Genomic DNA, 22,202 nt, shown 5'->3' with positions numbered 1-22,202 from the left:
CTTTATTACGAGTTTTATAACCTTTTTAATCAAACTCTATTAGCCCTCGATACCTAATGTTATCTTTTGCGTTGTTGCTTCTGCTCTGTTCTTCTTGAAACCTCCCTACACTCTCATGTCGAAACATAATTTATGATATCGAGTTGGAAATCAATAGAAATGGCTATGAAGGTCGGTTGGGTTGGACGATTCTCTGGAGGACGAGAGAGATTTGGACATGGCAGATCGTAGGGCTACAGAGATTGAGCTTGATACCATGGAGGGTTTTGCGTCAAGGGAAAAGCTCCACCATCATCTCAACGACCAAGGTTGGTTAGGGTTTCTGTTTTTTTTTTTCTGTTTTATTTCCATTCCTTCACCATATCCAAGAACTCGACTTCAATGGACATGTTGTCATGTCTGCATTGATTGCTCCTGAAAGATCCGTGAAATTTCACGGGAGTTTAGTAGCTCAGTTGTTGTTAAAAGACGAAAATCTCCCCATGAATGATTTTGTTTCTGATTGGAGTTCTACCCTTCTTACAACCGTTTCTCAAGCAAGCAAAGCCGATGATATCTCTTTAACTCGTGTGGCTTTATCTGCATTTTTACTATCTCTCGAGAGGTGCCCTGGTGCTCAAAGGGTAGTTATGGAAAAAGGTCTTCATTTAATGAGGGAGACTGCTAAAAGGACTATGAATCATAAGTCTGTTCAAGAATCATTAGCAAAAGGGTTGGAATCACTTTGTTCAGGGGACATGCGTTTGTCTCTTGAAGAAGGACAAAAATGGTCTTGCATTATGCTTCCATGGGTATTTAGGGAAACTTCATCTGATGCTATTAGATCTTCTGCAATCACAATCCTTTCTCGTATCTGTGAAGATTATGGGCCTTCTTCCATTCCCATTTCCCAAGGTTGGTTAGCTATTATGCTTTCAGACATTCTCAAATCCAGAAAGTTATCTCTTAAAGGGAGTGCTCAACCTAGGGACAAAGTCAAGGTTTGTATCATTGTTACTTTTTTTTTCTTTTTTGTTTATGGTAATTTACGGAAATACCCTTCTCTTGCAGACACAAATCGATCAGGCAAATGTACTTTCTGGTACCCAAAGTGTGAACCAATTGGCTAGTGCTGTGGTCAACTTAGCAGTCAATGGTGATTCATTTGCTTTGGAAGATTTTCTTACCCTTGAACCATTTATTAACACATACAAAAATCTAAAGAAAGGAAATATCCCTAAAGTGAATGCTTTAGATTCTGCACTTGCAACTTTAAAGGGTATCAAAGCAATGACAGTGTTTTCACGTGTGTGATTGAAAGTAGGTGGGAGAAAGACTCGACATCTAACCTTAGATTTGCAAGGCTGAATCTTGTTGATCTGGCTGGTTCAGAAAGGTGCTGCATTTGATTACAATCTTTTTTTTTATAGTTTCTTGTTTTGTTACTCATCAAACCTTTTCCTTTTGTCTTAATAGACAAAAAACTTCGGGTGCTGAAGGTGAATGATTAAAGGAAGCTGCAAATTAAATATAAACAAATCATTATCTACCCTAGGCTATGAACAACTTTATTTGCTGTACTTTTTCTTGTTTTGTTTTCCTCCCATATTTGTAACACGGAATCTATCTTTCTAGTCATGTGATAATGGTTCTAGTAGATGGTGCTAATGCAAGGACACGTCATGTTCCTTATAGAGATTCAAGATTGACATTTCTTCTACAGGTGAATACTGTAAACTTTTAATTTTTTGATCTTATTCAAAGCACGATTTTTAAACTTTTCATCTTGTTTTCTGTTTCCAAGGGTGTTGTAAATGAAGATGCCTCCGGAGATATCATGGTGCTTCAACAGCAAATACAACCGCTAAAGGTAATTCTTTTCTTCTGTTGTTATTTTTTCAAACCCAATAAAATTGTATCCATATTCTATGAAGTAACCATCTTTTTATTCAGTCAGGAGGAGCTTGCTATCCTTAAGAGGAACAACATATCCAGGTCTTTAGCATTTGGTCCAAAAGTCATTGAAGAGGCTACCCAAGAACACGAGAATGATTGCACTAGACATGATAACAAAATCCTGAAGGTTTCCTCTAAACAGGTATACTAAGTAATATTTAGGGGGTTTCATGTTTTACCTACTATTTCACTGTGCTAATTCACAAGAAATTATAACGATTAGCTACTATTTATACTTGTTTTTCAACTAGATACTACAAAGCCGACAAAACCTTGTTGTTTGATGATTTTACCATTTTGGTTCTCATTTACTTGTATTCATTCTGTTTCTCAGCTGAAATCTTTAGAGACTTCATTGACTGGAGCCTTGAGGAGAGATCAAATGTCGGAAGCTTCTATTAAACAACTTGAAGCAGAAATAGAACAGTTAAATCGACTGGTAAATTATTATCCAATTTGGTCTATAATATGACATCACTAGCATATTGTATTTAAAACTGAAATTTACTTTTAGGTTCGTCAAAGAGAGGATGACAATAAGTGCACAAAGATGATGTTGAAGTTTAGAGAAGACAAGATTCATGATCAGATCCAAAATGTAAGATATGCAAGTTTTGGTATTTAAGCTTTCCTATTTCACCCATCATCTATGAAGTAAATTCTTGAAAATGGCAATAGGAAGCTGCACAGGACAATAAAGAAAACAATTATGTTAGATTAGAGGTTTGCACTTGGTCTTTTACCTTTTCTCAGTAAAATAAAAAAAAAAACTTATTATCAGTCTAAGTTTAAATGTTACATTTTTCAGTTGCACTTGGTCTTTACTTATAATATTCCAATTCTCAACAACATGGAACTCAGTGCTCAAGGTTACAACAGGTGTTTACAACAAGAAACTGCACAATGCCTGACCTGGGTAGGGCATCCAGAAACACGATTTACTTTTGACCATGTTGCTTGTGAAACAATTGACCAGGTGCCAGAAATGAGCAATACTAAGTTCTGTTTCTACATGAATTTGATTCTCTTAATTGCAATGTGTTACAAGAAGTATGAATTTGTGCAGGAAACTCTTTTTAGGATGGTTGGTCTACCAATGGTGGAGAATTGTTTGTCTGGATATAATAGTTGTATCTTTGCATATGGGCAGGTAACATTATTATATGAAGGTAGATCCATACAGATTAGGAAGGTAGATCCGACTTTGGACATGGAGGCTGATCATGAAGGAGACAATTACACACATATTATAATTTGTGCAATTTATTTTATTTTTTGACTATGAAATTTTATTTTATATTATGCAATGGATTGTATTTTTTGTATATGGTATTTTATTTCTATTATGAGAGATTAAATGCAAATTTAATTTAAAAATTAATAAATATATAAATATATTTTTTTCTATTATCATATATATGAAATGCAAATTTAATTTAAAAATCAGTAAATCTATAAATATTTTTTTTAAAAAAAAAAATAAAATTACGATACGCAAAAATGTGTGTCGTCTTCATTTATGACATGGCCTTTCTTGACAGGGGCTTCCTTGATACGCATTGCGTGTCATAAACACGCGCGTCGTAAGGTTACGACACGCAAATGCGTGTCGTCTTCCTTTATGACAGGGCCTTCCTTGATACGCATTGCGTGTCATAACCGCGCGTCGTAAATGCGCGTCATAAATGCGCGTCGTCTATAGATGACGCGCAAAAGCGCGTCGTCTCTCTTTATGACAGGGCCTTCCTTGACGCGCATTTGCGCGTCGTCTGAGCGTTTTACGACGCACAATGAGCGTCGTAAAAGGCCTTTTTTCTAGTAGTGACAAAATTTATTTCTTCAAACTCAGATTGAGCATCCGAATCATCATTTGTATTCTCATTCACCCCCTCGAACGATGGATTGGTCTCTTCATTCAGAGTTGAACCTTCCCCCTAGAATGGTGGTTCTAAGCTAATTTAAGGGGCTTCATTCTCCCCCCTGAACATGTGTATGAGATGAAGAGGTTGATATGAAACCCTCCGCCTGAGGTGGAGCACTTGCAGCTTGTGATTGAGACGGAATGTCAGAGTCTTTCGGAGTGGGTGGCTCGTGTTCAATATCTTTCACAACATCATCAATAAGCTTTTTCAACTTATCCTCCTTGTTATCTACTACTTTGGATTCTAAGGAGATCACTTTATCTGGTTCGTCGAAGAGGTTCATGAATTCCTCATAAAGGCTAAAGAGAGGAATTTTCATTGGATTTTTCACGGGAAAAATTTCATTTGATTGAGAGTTCGTCTTCTGATACTTCTTAAGATAAGTTTCATCGAAGGTGACATAGTAAGTCTCTTTGATTCTTCTTGATTCCTTTGTTGAGAACCCAATATGCCTTCGACATTAGAGAATACCCCAAGAAAATTCCTTCATCAGCTTTCACATTAAATTTGTTCCATTGTTCTTTAGAATTAAAGATGAAACACCTGGAACCAAAGACATGAAAGAACTTAACATTAGGTTATCTTTTATTAAGAATTTCATAAGGGGTTTATTCGGGAAAGATCGGTTTTGTGTGAAACAGGTTGTGCCGATAGCTTCTGCCGAAAAATAGAGTGGCAGGTTCGCAAATGATAGCATGGTTCTTGCATCTTTGCATAGAGAACGATTTCACATTTCAACGACCCCATTCTGTTGAGGAGTGTAGGGAGCTAAACAGTTGTGAGCTATGCCTTTTTTAGTCAGGAATTCTTCAAATGCTTGGTTTTTGAACTCCAAACCATTGTCATTGTGAATGTTACAAACCAGCTTTCGCAATTGAAGCTCGATCTGCTTTATAAAGTCCTTAAGCTTAGGAATGGCTTCTGATTTCTGCTTAAGAAAATACACCCATGAAAATCTAGAAAAATCGTCAACAATAACTAAAATATACTTGTTACCACCAATGCTCTCAATGGCAGATAGACCACAGAGATCAATATGTAAAAGCTCAAGTGGCTCGATCAGTTTGGTGTTTATGATTGTTGGATGAACTTTCCTGCTTTTCTTCCCTAGTTAGCAGGCTGCATAGAGGTGATCCTTCTCAAACTTCAGCAATGGTATCCTTCTCACATGATCACCAAGTACGAGTTTATTGATGTCTTTGAAGTAGAGATGCGAGAGCCTTCAGTGCCAAAGCCAACTATCATCCGAAGGTGATTTCATAAGAAGGCATATAGCTGACTTTCCTTTGATGGGATTCAGATTAAGTGGATACATCTTTCCTTTTCGCTTGGACTTCAAGAACACTGTTTTGGATTTTTTTTTCTTAATTAACTCAGATCCCTCATCTTCGAATGACACTTTCAAGTCTGTACCTACAACCAATTGAGATACACTGATTATGTTGTGTTGTAGGCCCACCACATAGGCTACCTTTCGAATAGAGAATTCTCTATTCGTAATAGAGAATTCTCTATTCGTAATCATTCCATACCCTTAATTTCCCCAAGAGAGTTATTTATGTATTTGACTCTCCCTCCATCCTTCAGTGATCTGAACTCTCTCAATTCTTCCTTCCTTCCTGTCATGTGACGCGAGCATCCATTATCAATGTACCATTCAGAGTCAAACTGCTCGTCCCGCATCAACTACAAAAATCAAGGAGATTTAGGAACCAAAGTTTTTTAGGTCCACGTGAAGTTTTCACAGACATAGGTAATGTTATTGCTTCATCAACCAAGTAAGATCGTTTAATTAGAGTGGAATTATCTTTCTTAGTGATTTTAAAAACAATGATCCTTTCATCTTTAGGATTCTTTTGAAAAGAGGTTTTTCTTTTATTATCTTTGATTTGTTGCTTGACAATCCTTTTCTCAACTATATTTTCCTTTTTCAAGTTTGATTAAGAGTTTTTGGAATGAATTTTTTACGTCGAAAAAACTTTTCTTTAACCTTTGAATCTTTCGATATTTTGGTAGACCGTGAAACATTAGGTTTTATTTGCTAAAAATATTTTGTTTTTTTTTTGAAAATGGGGGTTTCTAAGAAACTTTTGATTTTGAAATTGGAGAAGAAGATGACTGAGTTATTGAAAAACTTTTAGGATTCGGATTTGAAGATATTTTCGCACTCAGATTTGCTGATCTTTCATGATGAACAAAGTTAGGATTTTTGGATTGCTAGAAATGCTTTCTTTCTTTTAGATTTTTATTATATCTAGCATTTCTTTTACATTTCTATGTAGCGAATTTCTCATCAGATTTATGAAGATTAGCCCTAGGTTTTGGCTTTTTAACAGGGATTTTGCACTTTTCAAATGATATATCACTTGGAATATTTTTTGTTCCACTCGAAATTCCTTTTTAGTAGCTAGAGTTGACCTTGTTCAAAGGTTCTGCAACATATCTTACCTTCGTCTTCGAAGAGGTTATCTCTGAGAGACCTTTGGTTTCACCTGCATTGTCAATAGGGCCACACCAAAAGTATTCATCGCACCCATCAGCATTGTCTTCTTCTACAAGGGACGATAGTTCTTTGGATTGATTTTTGTTAAGTCCTGAAGTTTCAAAGACCTGGTTGGGAAGAGTTTGAACCTTTGGGAAAACAATTGCCTTTTCTTTTAAATTTTTTGAACCATATTCAGAAATGCAAATGTACTCAACTGAATTTTCAGAAATCAAATTTTTCGCAGGTTTAGGTTCGCTTTTAACAAATTCCGAACAATCAACCTCATCCTCCACTGAGATCTCACTAATGTCACTATCGTCATCAAATTCAGATAAATTTTCAACATCAATTGTATTATCTGAACTCAATTTAGTGCATAAAGAGTCAAATTTATGTAAAGTATCAGATTTAATTTGCTCTTTATCTTTTTCACTTAAAATCTGTTATGGCATGTTCTTATGCTCTTTGGATTGTATATAAGATTCAATTTTGTCCAGTACGATTTTATAAGCATCAGAGACTTCCCCAGATGACTCGATGGATTCGCATTTGAAACAGTCTGCATCGATTTCGTCAACTTTCATTTCTAGAATGGGCAAAATCATTTTATGGATTTTCTTCCCTATTTCGCAATCAATGTGCAGCTGAGTGGTATTAGAATAAAAACATTTAGCAATCAAACAAAAAATATTTCGTTGTTTCAAAAGCCCTAAGTTGTCTCTTTGCAAATAAATTAAATCATCCCTAGATCTAGATAACTCCAACTCTAACTTCTCAATCCATATTCGTCTCTCCTCACTTTTTGATGTTACCCACCCTACTGATTTGATCAGTTAAATCAGTTAAGTTAGTATTACTTAAACGGGTTCTGTTTAAACTATCACTTAAACTAGAAACTTTAAATTTTAAATCTTTAAATTTAGTTTCATACCGAGAGACAAGAATATTTAATGATTCTAGAATAGAGTTTACCTTGCTTATCATCTTCTCACACTCGATGATCTACTCTGTGGTAGGCTTCGCAGCGAAACAACTTCCAGAAGTGTATCCCCTTTGCTCCGAAGCATTGTTGTTGACCATGAAGCATTTTCCCTCGTACTCCGAAACACCATCCTTCACAACAAAGCACTTGCCATGAGTAGGTATGCGAACCTCATCGTCCTCTGAGTCAGTTGACCAAACTTTAACTCTTCCAAACTCGTCATCATTTTCCTGCACAAGGAAAGCAGGTTTAGCGCTACCATCATTCTTATTTTTCTTGAGCTCCTCTATGTTGCGAAGATAGTAAGCTTCATCATTTTCTTCTCTTTCATCATTCTTCTCATTAAGCCTTTTCAACATACACTCTTTTGCCAAATGATTTTTTCGTTGACAGTAATTACAGTCATATCCAGAATCTCCTATCAACTTGCTATCTTTCTTCACTTCTTCCTTTTGAGAGTTGTTGACACTCTCACCCTTCGTCTTCTCAGAACTGTAAATTCCTTGCCAGATTTTGTTTTTGTTGTATCCGAAGTTCTTTTTGGTGAACTTCCTAGGGTTTGATACCATTAGTGCATATTCCTCCTTTGAGAGTTCACAATCCGATAGGTCCGTCTTCAAACCTTCTTCTTCTACAGCCTACTTGTTCTTTGCGGCTAATTCCAATGAACACATCCCAGAAACAATCTTTTCTTCTTCTGTAACTTCGTCCTTGTTAGACCTAAGAATTCCCACAAGATTCGCTAAAGAGTAGATTTTAAACTGCTCATGTGCTTTAACCGTTGACACCACAACTTTCCATTCTGGCTTCAAATCGTCCATAAATGTGACCTTTTGTTCAATAAGTTCACGTCCAATCTTATTTTTCATCATCCTACTTAAAAGATGATTGTACTGGTTGTAATTTTAATCTAGTTTTTCCTCAGGCTTCTGGATAAAGGCTCCAAATTCTGACATAAGTAGAGTCAGAATAGAGTGCTCAAGATCAGCATCACTCGAGTAGAGTTCTTTCAGCCTGTTCCATATTGCTTTGTTGTATCGAATGAACTTACTAGAAGAAACGTGTCTGGAGGCAATGCAAACCTAATAATCCTCATCGCCTTTACATTACAGATTAGCTTGTCTTTTTCGTCCTGTGGGACATCTTTTGCTTCAAGAAGAAGATTATTGTAATTGGCTTGAGTTTTAACAACTTTTCTTCTACCAGATGTTCAAACGTCTGCACCGTCATGGCTTCCCATATCAAGGAACCATGATCTTCAAGTCCTTGAATGTAATCTTTAAAGTGTAGTGTCTACACCTCATATTCATGCGGAAAAAGAATCGAGATTCTTGTTGTAGAACCAATACTGCTGGATAGGTTGAATGAAAGAGTATGAGAATCTTCGGAATGCATGATGTAGATTCAATAAAAACTTGTAATGAACCAGATGTGTAAAACTAAAATCGAGTTTAGGGTATAATCGAGATCTAGTTCCAAGGTCAATAGTCATTAAAAATGATGAAGATGGTAGAGAATAGATCCAAGAAAAGCGGAAACCCTAATAGCTCTTTCACAGAAGAGATGTGTTGAGATTACACAGTCTCCTGCTCTGATATCAATTGATGAGATTAAGAATATAAGATCGATAGATTCAAAATGGCTAGAAGAATCAAACACAAAGAATGGAGATCAAAGTTGTGGTGAATGATTAAAAGCACTGCCTTAGAATACCTCGATTAAGAACTTCTACTGTAAAGGATAAGTAGGGTTACAAGATCCTTAACAAAACACGATGCATACATGCACTATTTATACTCTAACCCTAGCACATTAATATCAGGTGGACAGGCCCAACCCATTACAAAAGATAAAACAATACAGTAATTGACACAACACAATATAACCCCAACACCTCCTCTCACTAGTTTTGAGCATTGGCATTATTTATGAGCTTATTTCTCCATTAAAAGTTGGAATCTTGAAGAACAAGGTGGTGGCAAAGTTTAAAGAAGAAAGGTTCAAGTATAGATCTAGCAATGTTACTTCATTCATGGACCATTATGAGTAAAAAACATCAAACTTGCTCATTGGTTTCATAGATCTTGTTAATTGTCATATTTGTCACATTTTGGTCCCTTAAGCTTGTGTTTTGGGAGTTGATGTGACTCTAGCACCTTTTGAGCTATATGTAACACTCTTGGGACTCACTGGACTTGGAAAATTGTGCTTTGGTGCTTGTTTATTAAGCCACGGAAGTTGTGTTATCATTTTTGGGTCACTTTAGTGCATAAAGCTTAGATCTTGAATGTTTATGACCTTGTTATAGATAAAGTTAGAAAATTTATCCATCTAAACATCATATTGATTCAGATATGAAGGTTGGAGACTTAGACTTAATGGATTAAGTTGAGAAATATACATTTTTGGTCCATTTTAGACTTAAAGGCTAGATCTTGGTTGTTTGGACCATCCTAATAGATAAAGTTGGAAACTTTATGCATTATGGAGTTATTAGGAACCAAGTTTGAGCTTTGAGTGAAAGGTCTTAATGTATTAAGTGTTTAAAATAAAGTTTGGCAAGGGACACCGTACGTGGGGAACAATCTGGGCTACACCCAATGTAGCTTGATTCTTGCACGTTTTCTAGATAAGACACTACGCTTAGCGTATAGTAAGACATACACATCATGTAAGCAATGAAAGGTTGACCATTGACTTTTTTTTTACCATTTTGACTTTTGGTCAACTGGAAGGGGTTGAGGAGTTAGAAGGGAAAAATGGTCATTTACCCAAATGAGGATTTATCTGGGTATTTGGAATTGCTAAGTTGGATTATTTACCTTAATTGCTAATTAGGGATTGATTTTTGATATGTTTAATGGGAGAGACTTTAGCACCAGCAACTCGTATGTGAGATCTATTCATTTAACAATCAAGGTGGGTCCTCTTACTATACTTGCATGTACGGTAGTATATGTGCATGCTAACCAACTGGGTCTTACATGATATTTGTCCTTATGTGCTATCTGGAGTTCTTGATAAATGTTGGGTATGTTGTTGGCTCACTGAGACTACTGATAGTCTCTGGGGTTGTTGATAACTCACCGGGCGTGCTGTTAGCCCACTGGGACTGCTGATAGTCTCTAGGGATGCTGATAACCCACCGAACATGTTGTTCGCTGTTAGGTTTTATGCACCATTTAAGCATGTTTAATTTACTCTTTTGCAATTCAATCCAATAAGAATACATGCATTTTATTTATTTTTGGGAAAAATTTGGCACACTTCATTTCTACACTTTTTATGTCGTTTCAGTTGAGGTTGGAGATGATGTCGGATGGTGAAAAAGGCCCATGAGCAAAGTTGTAGATTTTTTGGAGCTAAATTGAAGAAATCAAGAATTTATATCATGAAGATTGATAGGCGTCATGTCAATTATAACTGAAAGCACAAGACCCCATGTCACTCAAAAGTTTGATGCCTTCATTTGACTCGTCTCCAAAGTGTGTTGCAGAAAATTGACTAATTCTGCATTTAACATGGCCCCATTTCAAATTACACTGAAATGACACGGCCCGTATCAAAAAGGACATAACCGTGTGAAGCTGTTTTGGAGACTCAAATGCAGAATTGGTCAATTTTCAGAAACGCACTTTGGAGAGGAGTTAAATAAAGGCATCATACTTTAGAGTGACACAGGGTCTTGTCCTTTTAACTATATTTGACACAGGGTCGTGTCAGGCGTGCAACTTCCATTTGGCAATTTTCCTTTGTGCAGTCTTCCATTTGGCAATTTTCCTTTACCCCCGATTTTTGGGTTTTTGAGCCATTCGACACATTCTTTCTCTGGAAGGCAGCAAGGGAGATTTCTACCACAAGTTCTTGCTACGGTTTATTGGGAAATCATTGTGGAAACAATTAATTTCATCTTTGTATGCATTTTATCACTTTAATTTCCTTTTCTAGACTTGTGATTTTGTTCTAGTCATGAGTGGCTAGAACCCTAGTGTCTCTAATTTCATGTTTTGACTTGTTTTGATGTAATTTCAATCACGTGACTTGATGTTTGCTCTTAATTTCTACCCAGTGAATGTGATTTTGTTTCAATCGAATATTTGATTCTTTCTTATATCTTATTGGCCATTTGAATTAGGTTTGAGTCAATCGATTTATCTAAGTCGTGAAATTCATAATTGTTTTGTGAATTAGAATAAGTAACAAACACTAAATAGATTTTTACTGAAAGAATCAAGTGTAAATCATATTCACACACTTTTACACTCTCGATCTTGTGAGGAGTATTGAGTGTTGTTGGGAATATTCATTTAAAACTTAATGCAACCTTTTGATTTATGTTTAAGAGCTTGTTTAGATTCAAATTAAAAGGTTATGTTGTTTTCAAAAAACTCATTTTGAATTAGATAAATTGGTGAATGGGAAGTGTTAGAGCTTTTTAACACTTTCAAGTACCAACTTAGATAGAATTGAGTAAGTATCATGTCATCTTTCAATCACATTGTTAACTTTCATACATGGATATGGAGTTATCATTAATTCTAAATTTAGTTTAATCAGTTAGTTGATTTCTCGTTCCTTTAGTCATTTGCTCTAATCAACTACATACAAATCCCCTTTTTTGTGAAATTAATGCCTTAAGCAAACAGATATAAATATTTGTCTCGTGTCTCTATGGATCGACCCTGCTTACTTTGTACTACTCTTTATTGCAAAATAGCGGTGTATTTGGAGTCATTTTGTAACCCATTATTTGTTGGGTTTGACACATCCTAACATTAGCCCACTGAGAATGCTAATAGTCTCCAGGGTTGTTAATAACCCATAAGACATGTTGTTAGCCAATTGGGATTATTGATAATCCCCATGGTTGCTGATAACCCATAGGTGTTCATTTTATGTTGTGATGTATGTGATATTTTAGGGAACTCACTAAGATTTGTGTTTTCATTTGTGGTTTACATGTTTTCAGGTTTTTCATTTATTAAAGGAGGTGCATGGCTGTCACACCCTCGGCCAAGGCAGAACATGCCGAAAGTGCGACTAAGTTCATGGATCACAGATAAACTGAATATAAAGCACTAGTACAATGATAAACAAAACAATGTTTATATTCCATCATTAATGTTTGAATACAAGGTTCTTACAAGTGATAATAGATAGTAGTTACCTTAAACAAGTAGGCAGATAACAAAAAACTAGATAGCTAAGTTGTCTGAAATCCACAACAAATCTTCCATCTGAAAGCCTGTCTGAGGATCCCCTGAGAATACATGTAAGTTTGAGGGTCAACACAAAGGTTGTTGAGTGTCATAGGTTTTCTGCTTAACCGCAGTATAATACTTTTTAAAAGTCTAAAAAGTATTGCCTTTTTAAGAAAACTGTGTTTGGAAGAATGTTTGAAAAAGATAGAAATATAAACCATGGTTCATAGGTAATAAAAGTATAGTCTAGTTTATAGTAACGAATTTGTACGGATAGACATATAAACTATGGTTTCTAGGTAATAATCATCTAGTCAAGTTTATAGGAATGGTGTGGATAGACATATAAACTATAAGTATCTAGTCAAGTTTATAATAACGAATTGGTACGGGTAACGGATGAACAAACATACGGGTAAGGTTATCTGTCAAGGTTGTATTTAACAACCACATATACGGATAAATAAACATACGGATATACGGATAAAGTTATCTGCCAATGTTGTACTTAAAAACCACAGATACGGATAAACAGATAGTTGACAAGTATATTTGATAAGCGTACACATTGAATAGTATGATACTTATTTAAACAGTTGATAAAACTTTGAGTAGAAGCACATAAAAGAGCCTAAGATACGATCTCTATAACTCGTATAAATATATAAACGTATATCTTTTTGTGTATGTATGAGGTATAATTAGACTACCAAGTTGATAATCGGTTATACAGTCATAGTACAATTTTTGTCGGAACGTATATGTTATTTTTATTAGTTGTATTATTTTAACAGCATACCATATGAAGCTATTGAGGTTTAAAATGATTTTGTTTACTTAACATGTAAGCGTTTAAACAATTATTTCTAAAACTGGTAAAGTATTTACACAAAACAATGATATTTTTTGTGTATTTTGTATGATAAATATTACTTAGTACATGTACTACCATGCATAGACGAAGAACAGAAATGAAACACCGAGGGGAGGATCATTTTGACAATTAAGTTGTTCTGAAATCCAACAACCCATGCGGACCTTCAAACAAGATTTGTCGTACCATAAGTAGTAGCGTAATAAATACTATTATATTGCTTAAACACGGTGGTGTTGTTTGTTTAAACAAAGTATTTAGAAAAATACATATATATACAAGATATATAAGTACTACATGTATCCCCCCCCCCCCCCCCCCCCCCGAAAATATGTAAAAGTGGGGCCGTAAAACTTGCCTTAACGTGTGGTGGGTGATTTGTTTCGAGTTTTTGACGCGAGAAACCAAGATAGTGTTGCTTTGATAATGAACCATTGAGATTTATCTGGTTTCAGCAGATGGAGGTGACAGATGGCGGTGGTAGCAGCCTGCAGAAACGGTGGCGGGTGGTGTGTCGTGGTGATTCAATCCAAGAGAGATGGAGAGATATAGAGGGAGAGATTGAGAGAGAGAAAGAGAGAGAGAGTTGGAGTTGTGTGAAAATAGAGGTGGTGTGAGCCTCCTTTTATAGTTGAAGTTCCCACCCAAGTCTTGTAAGCCCATACCTCCACCCATGCATGTACCTTTGGGAAATATTGTACTCAAGAAGAAGTGAAGAAGGGAGAAAAACCCATGTGGGCAAGAAGGAGTATTGGCTGGCTTCTAAGCCATGTGGGTCCCACACACGGTCTCTCATTTATTAAATGCCCAAAAGTTGACTCATTTTTGGTGTATCAGGACTCAGGTATTGAGGATTTTTTCCAAAAGTAACGCTAGATAATATTTAATTGAAGGATTTCAAAAACTCGAACGGATTAATTTTTGGAGTTACGAAACTCTGGGAAATCGAATTTAAAGTTTTGCGTCTAAACGGCTCACGGTGTCCGTTTTTGCGACTTTTGTAAATATTTTCGTAAAAATTATTTATGTGTGAAATTAAATATTAGACTATAACTTGAGTCCAAAAACATTATCGGAAATCCCATCGGCAAAGTGTAAGTACCTCAACGGATCGGCTTGGTTTTATGTGATTAGAGAAAAACAATGTTTTACCGCTTGTTTTCTTAAAATCGTCGTATCTTTTGCATACAAACTCTGTTTTGGACGTTCTTTATATTTTAGGAAACAGGTAAACACGTACTATGAGGCTAGAATAATTGCTTCTCTTAAAATGAATTTTTACGAATTTTTAGTTTTTTTGACGTATCCTAAGGTTACAGTTTGTGCAGTTTGATTCGTTGTACATTTGAAAGTGCAATATCATCTAGTATTGTATTCTAGTTAGAATGAAATTACTTTTCCTTCTTAAGATACACTAAAACTTAGCAATTCGGATATAACATGAGATTCACGGATAGATTGACGGTTATAATAATAGCCCTAAATTTTGGTTTGTCACATTACCTCCCCGTTAAAAGAAATTTTGTCCCGAAATTGAGTTGGTATAGGTAGTACAAGGCATTTGATAAATAGTAATGTAGTTTCGTGGTGCGATCCATGTCTGGTCCTTCTATAATCGCCTTGTGTATACAAGTCGTATATAATCAATATTGAATAGACAGGCAAATAAGTGATTCTACCCTAAGCCCACAATCAAACAAAGAATAGGAAGTAAAGTGGAATCACAAATCCCAAGTCTGTAGAATCCTAATTATATATAACCCTAACGTATACATTTAGCAATCATAGATTACCAACAAGGTTCCTTAGTTTCTACATGAATGATGTGATTAATTCATATGAGAAAGCAACTAGCGAATACTTTTTTCATATCGATAACTAGTAATGTACTTTCATGGTGCATGATCCCTGGCTGGTCCAACTCGTTTTCTCTTAAAAAAATTTCTCTTTTTAGAAAAATAATTTCTTTTGAAATGTTTTCTCAAATCCTCAGTTTGAGTCCAAACACACTCGAGGGTGCATCCGGATCCATCAAACCAAGGCTCTGATACCAACTTGTAACACCGTAAATTTTCAAACAAAATTTTCATTTTTAAACACAATAAAACTCATTTTATAATTCTCAAAATCACAAGTATCTCAAATGTCAACAATCCACAAATAAAATCACAATCCCAGAATCCTAATATAAGCTTTCGCCAGTGTGTACTATCAAGCCGGTGCCTTCTCGTGATCCTGAGAAGTACATGAAACACATAAAACATAACACGGTAAGCATGAGGCTTAATGAGTTTCCAAAAATACCACACACATCACATTAGCCACTCGAGGCTAACTCAATACGACCCTTCGGTCAATGTGTCTCAGTGGAGACCCTCCGGTCCTAACTCAATAAGCTCATAATAATAATACTAAGCAAAAATCACAAAGACGTAATGCAGAATATTAAAATACATAGGTAAGAACATAAGACATCTTGGTCACACAGATACCACTCATGGTAAGTATAGTGAGAAGACTCACCTCGTAATCAAGTAAGTAATAATCTCATACAAGAATCTCGAACTAGCTTCCACCTAACACATAAGATAATAATCTCTAATCAACACTCAAATCACTACTCTAAATCACTAGGTTAATCTCTCTCTCTCTCTCTCTCTCTCACTCAATCTCATGGAATGGGTAAAAGACCATTTTACCCCTCCACGGTCCCCGTACTCCCTGCGTTGACCAAACCCTAAAGCAAACAGGAGTCAACAATTGAGTAAACTATCCATGTTGACCCGACTCACCGAGTGCATCGATGTGACTCGCCAAGTCCCCCTTGTCCCCTCAGAACCTCACAAAAACCCTACCCAACTCGACGAGTTGTCTCGTCAACTCGTCGAGTTACCCATGTCCAGACTCATCGGTGAAAACCCTATCTGACTCGTCGAGTCAGCTCTTTGACTAGTCGAGTCCCTTAAGTCAAAATCTCATCCAGATGTTTTAAGGCAGATCTATCACTCCAAACTCTAGATTTAGCCTCTCAAGGGTCGAATGTCACGTAAAGCTTCGATCTTTACATCCATGCATGTGATGTTTTCTCCATAATGCCAAATAAAAGCTCTAACCAAGGTGTTAAGCACAAAACCCTCTTTTGGTTGAATAAAGTTGGGACCTTTGGACTCAAGGGACCTCACAAGGTCCAGATCTGAAGTGTATACCTCCTAACAGACTCCATGCACTCGTTGTCCCAAAAAAAAGGTGGTAAAAGCCCTAACTTCCATACTCAAGAGATCTAACTAAATAAATGAGAAAGGTACAAGCTTTTACCTTCCATAGAAGCTTTAAGTGAAGGAATTGCTAGATCCCACAGTATCTCCTTGTCCCTTGCTTGTTTCACCCTTCTTTCCTTCTAAAAGATTCACCAAAACACTCAAAAGTTAGCTCAAACACTCTCTCTTAGCTTAATGGCCGATTAGGGTTTCTCTCAATGAAGATGGGCAGCTGTTGAGCCGCAAATGAGGCTATAAGTTTCCTTAAATATCCCCCAAACCCGAGGATTTAGAGTTTCACCTCACAGTGTCTACTCGGCGAGGCGACCCTCTAACTCGTCGAGTAGGTTATTAATCCTACGTGGCCAAATACGACCCTACTCAACGAGTTGAAGCACCAACTCGTCAAGTTTCTCAATAGACCCAATATATATATATATATATATATATATATATATATATATATATATATATATATATATATATATATATATATATATATATATATATATACCTAGGCGTCCGGATGTTACATCTCACGATGTGACAAGATGCCTATCAGGTTGTAAAGATTGAAGACTCTCGATTATTTTGTCCTTTAGTTGGTCATGACGTGACCAACAGATTGTCATGTCGTGAGGATCAGTTGACTGTTGACTTTATTTTATCGTTGACCAATGACTTTTTGACCAATTCGACTTTGAGTCAAACTTGAAGAATTTGGGTTGTGGATTAAGCTTCTACATGTTTTGATGCTAGTAGGTTCATGGGAGCAATCTGTACAGAAAGAGAGCATGTCACTATGTTAATGGGTTCTTCGATTTATGTGAGTTTTCCTCACTATGCTCGTGGGTCGAAGGCACTAGTGCCACGCCACTAGACTTGGTTATGTATCCTTGTGTATAGGATTTTGTTTTGTTGTAGTTATCTGCTATATATATATATATATATATATATATATATATATATATATATATATATATATATATATATATATTAATGTGTGTCATGAGGAGGGAGATCGAGTTGAAGACCTAGCAACAGGAGGAGAGGTTAGCTTCAGGGTAGTTCCAGGCAGCATCCAAGCGGTTCAAGTTCACTGACTCGAGCACATGACCAGCTAAGCGGGGGAGTTCCGAGTGTGGAAAGTGAAGGAAGTTTCATGGTGGAAGGTTTCGATCTTGTGTATGTCGTAGGTGCGGTAAAGAGGCGAAGTTTGGTAGGGATTGCAAGAAAAGTATGCTAGTTTTAGCCATTGGAGGGCCGCATCATAGCTTGTTGTCCCTTTCTCATTTTTAGTGATATGCAGAACCCCACACCCCTAGCTTGGCAATTACCCGACAGACGTCATGAGGTGGCTGGAGTTCCAGAGATTGAGATTTGAGTTATCAGTTCTTCGATTTGGTCGGATACTACATTGATGCTATTTGTTGTATCTTTTTGTATATGTTATGGGGTTTATTTGTAACTATAATGATCACTTGACTGGAATTATCTTAATTACCTATGGTTTTATTTGATTTCTTATTATGAAGGGATTGATTATTATCCTTGAAGGTTTTGCATGCGTGTTGGAATTTGTAACACCCATAAAAATGAAAAGATATTTAATTTTATTAAAACCAACCAAATTTACAACTTGTTTACAATCATAGTTTTCAAAACATTTTCAACATCAAAGTCTCCCAAAATCATAAGTCAAAAACATGAGGATGTGTACGGTCACGCCTTCACCTTCTCGCATTCATCTGAAGTACCTGTAAACATAACCCAAAACTGTAAGTCAACACTTTGTGAGATCCCTTAAAGTAACAATACATAAACAGATAACAAATACAATAACAACATGTCAAGTCCAATCAACCATCAAGTTGGAATACCATAGGCCCATCAACCATCGGGTTGGAATGCCAATACATTATGGGTCCAGTCAACCATCGGGTTGGAATACCCCAGGCCCATCAACCATCAGGTTGGAATGCCAATACACAACAACTCCTATCATCCTAGAGATGGAATACCCTCGGGCCCATTCAACCATCGGGATAGTATTCCCCCAGCCTGTTGGCTTATGCACAAAGTATTAAAGCCTTAGCCACCGACCAAATATGTCCACATATAACAGATAATCATATATGTCACACCCCCGACCAAGGCGGCAGAACATGTTGGGTCGTGCGACTAAGTACATGGATCATAGGTACACTGAATATATAGCACAAGTACAACAATAAAAAAAAATATAACGTTCGTGTTCCATCTTGATATTTGAATACAAGGTTTTTACAAATAATAATAATACATGAATTGCCTTAACAGATACGTATATAATAAAACAAGTAAACTAGGTCATCTGTAATCCAATCCGTCTTAAATGTTTGTATAGTAGTTTCCTGAGAATACATGTAGTTTTGAGGGTCAACACAAAGTTAGTGAGAGTTACAGGTTTTTTGCTAATAGCAGTAACACTTTTAAAAAGTCTAAAAAGTTTTATATTTGTATGAATAACAATAATTGAAACAGTGTTTTCCATGAGTTTTTAAAAGCCAAAATGTATCTTTGTATAAGTAAATGCATACTTAAAAACCATATCTCTAAAGAATCTTTGAATATACTTGAAAAAACAAACTATATTGATACATAAGTAATTCCATACTTGAAAAACAAACTATACATATGTATCTCGCTCCGAAGATTAACAGTTATAGTAGTTTGGGTATGCTAAGTTTTAAAACTCAGCTAATGAATAGCGTCTCACTAAAACTCCCCTAACTAAAAAGTTTGTGAATAATTCTCAGTCCTAACTTAATTATGATTAACTCACTAGGCATGACGAATATTATTGTATAAAGTTAATAAAAGACGAGTATGTTTGACATGTGTAAAAGTGTAATGTGCTCTCTTTTATAAAAATGAATGTTTCAAATTCATGAACATATGCACATGTATAAATGTTATGTACTTAAAAATATATATATAAACATGCATAGTAATAGTTTGAATCCTTGAAATACTATAAAATTTTATAACATGTTTGTTATAATATACAATGTCACATAAAAATCATATACTTTATATCATATAGTATTTGTTGTGTGAACTAGTTATTTCACGATAAAACAACCATAATACGTATACGAAAAGTTTATACTAATTTATCAGTAACAATATGGTAAATTGTTGATTAATAATATTTTTATAAGTAGATTCATTGTGTTTTCGCATAAAAAGGAAATTATTTTGCATAAACAAAATATTTAGGCACATTTATTCCCCCCCCCCCCCCCCCCCCCTCACACGCGAAATGATTTAAACATTAAAAAGGGGACGTAAGCACTCACCCTTGAAGCGTGAGTTCCAATCATTCGAATTCGGTTTTTTGAGATCCTTGACTTAAGAAACCGTAATTCCACAATTCTTGAACTTTGTAATACTCTTGGGACCATTTCGTAAAAATTTTGAACTTTTAGGGACTGATTTGTAACTTCACTATAGTATAGTGGTTGTTTGATAATTTAATTAACCAAGTGAGACTAATTTGGTAAAAATTATTTCAAAGGAGGGGCTAAAATGGTTATTTTTATTCAAAGTTTGAAGATTGAGATTTATTTTGTTAAAAATAACCAAATGAGAGGCTATTTGTGGATAAATGGAATCACTTTTTGGGGATTGGTACCTATTTTGAATAAAGAATTTAACAGTGGGGGCATTAATTAAAATGCCTTACGGTTTTACGTCCCGTGTTTAATGGTCCACTTAAAAGGAATTAGTCACGAGGGAAACAGATAAACGGGAGAAACACGAAGGGAATCAAGCATTTGCCACCGGTCGATGACCGATCGTGAAGAAGGTAGAGCGCGTCGGCAGGCGAGAAGGAGGCATGAAGATGGCTGCGAGGTCCGATGGATTTCGAACGGTTGCAGGCTGAGGTTGTGTTTCCGGTGTTCGGTCGAACCGAAGGAAGAGACGAGACGAAAGCAGAGGGCTCTCTCTCTTTCCCTTCCGGCTACTAGATGCGAGGAAAGATAAGGTCCGAGGAGACGGAGGTCGATCAGTCCGAGGAGGCGTCCCGAGCAGCGACGTCGGTGAAGATGATACCTTCGGAGGTCGTTGGTTGCAAGGAACAGAAGAGAGAGTCTGAGTGTGGCCTTGTGGGGCTATGGTGGTCGGAACTCTCATTAGCAGCGGCGGTGGAGGTTAGTGGATGGGGCTGCTCCGGCCGCTCCCTGTTCTTCTTCTTCTTCTTCTTATTTTTTTTTTTATTCTTTTTGCAGAAATTGATTGGGGTTTCTGGGATGGTCTCGATTGCTGGAAAGAAAACAGATCATCAATATGATCTCGGGGTGTTTGTTTGTTTTAACAGGAATCTATGGAATGAATAAAATGGTTGGTTGGTTGTTGATGTTTGATAAGAAAAGAAGAAGATTATCAGTTATGGAAAAGGGTGTTTGGCTGTTTGTTGTCTACGGAAAGGGTAGAAGAAGAACATTATGAATGGTTTTTTTTTTTTTTTTGTTTTTTTTTTTTTTAATGATTGGTTGTTTCTGTTGATAGGGAAAGAAAACGAAGCAAGGAAAAAAATGTGATGTTGTTCTTCATGTTTGCAGGAATACAAAAGAACAAGAACAAAATGGTTCTTCGCTGGGAATGAAGATGTAGTCCGAAAATAAAATGTTGTAGGTGTTTGGGTATTAGATTGTTATCACTGTACGTGTTTGAGTGTTAATCTTTCTTTTCCTTTCCTTGTTTCTTTGAATGTTCAGTAGATGGGAAGGACAAACAGAAGAAGTGTTTGCGTGTGGTTGGTTTTGTTTAGGATGTAACTTGGAAGTAAATATGGCTGTCTTTATTTATTTATTTGTATTTATTTATTTATTTAATTATTTGTATTTTTTTTTTTGAACCAGCAAATCTAATCTCCTCTTGAGCTAACAACTTCTATTCCACCTATGTCCACGACGGGATTTGAACGCTCGACCTCAAAGAGAGAAGACATCACCTAATTATTTGTATTTGGTATTTGGTAGATTAAATAGATGTATTGTGTATGAATTTATATTATGTTTTTGTTTCAATATGTATGAAATGTGTGTATTGATTAAATTAAGTATGTATTTGTATATAAATTTATTGATTGTTATGTATTTCTAATAGATTTAATATATATATATATATATATATATATATATATATATATATATATAAAAGAATGCATATATGTTATACAATTTTTATATAACAACACTAAATATATAAATATTTATACGTCATATATCATTTTCCATACAACAATTCCTAAAATATACGATAAATTGGACACTGATTTTGTACAAATCTCGAATCCTTCGTATATTTCACAAAAGTACATATTAAACCCTTATTAGGAGAGTGCATAAATATTGCGTATACATACAATATTATTAAACAAATATATATATATATATATATATATATATATATATATATATATATATATATATATATATATATATATATATATATATATATATATTTTAGGAATTGTTGTATGTAGATGTACATAATTT

At 35.6% G+C, this 22,202-nt stretch overlaps 1 protein-coding gene and 1 long non-coding RNA gene across 4 annotated transcripts; both read left to right on the top strand.

Moving 5' to 3' along the window:
• The first annotated feature begins 331 nt into the window (after positions 1–331).
• Positions 332–1,390, top strand: LOC111885823 (uncharacterized). The gene is made up of 2 exons (XM_023882058.3): positions 332–980; positions 1,051–1,390. The coding sequence occupies exons 1-2, from the start codon at positions 396–398 to the stop codon at positions 1,291–1,293; spliced, it is 828 nt and encodes a 275-aa protein (XP_023737826.2). The 5' UTR covers positions 332–395; the 3' UTR covers positions 1,294–1,390.
• Positions 1,391–20,397: 19,007 nt separating this feature from the next.
• LOC111885809 (uncharacterized) lies at positions 20,398–21,782 on the top strand. Of its 3 annotated transcripts, none has more exons than XR_006189339.2 (3): positions 20,398–20,852; positions 20,931–21,130; positions 21,264–21,782. It is a non-coding gene; the product is annotated as an uncharacterized LOC111885809 (long non-coding RNA). The 3 variants fall into 3 exon arrangements; XR_002848222.3 differs by having other exon boundaries at positions 21,211–21,782; XR_006189338.2 differs by having other exon boundaries at positions 20,931–21,153.
• Positions 21,783–22,202: the final 420 nt, after the last annotated feature.

The sequence above is a fragment of the Lactuca sativa genome, chromosome 3, assembly GCF_002870075.4.
Source record: "Lactuca sativa cultivar Salinas chromosome 3, Lsat_Salinas_v11, whole genome shotgun sequence".
NCBI classification, from domain to species: Eukaryota; Viridiplantae; Streptophyta; class Magnoliopsida; order Asterales; family Asteraceae; genus Lactuca; species Lactuca sativa.
The sequence above is the reverse complement of the archived record's forward strand: the minus strand, read 5'-3'. Positions and strand labels throughout refer to the sequence as shown.

Bases quoted from the DNA above. Each gene is read 5' to 3' on its own strand.
- LOC111885823 (XM_023882058.3), top strand. From the start codon at position 396: ATGTCTGCATTGATTGCTCCTGAAAGATCCGTGAAATTTCACGGGAGT. The intron at 981-1,050 runs GTTTGTATCATT...CTTCTCTTGCAG, and splicing joins AACCTAGGGACAAAGTCAAG to ACACAAATCGATCAGGCAAA.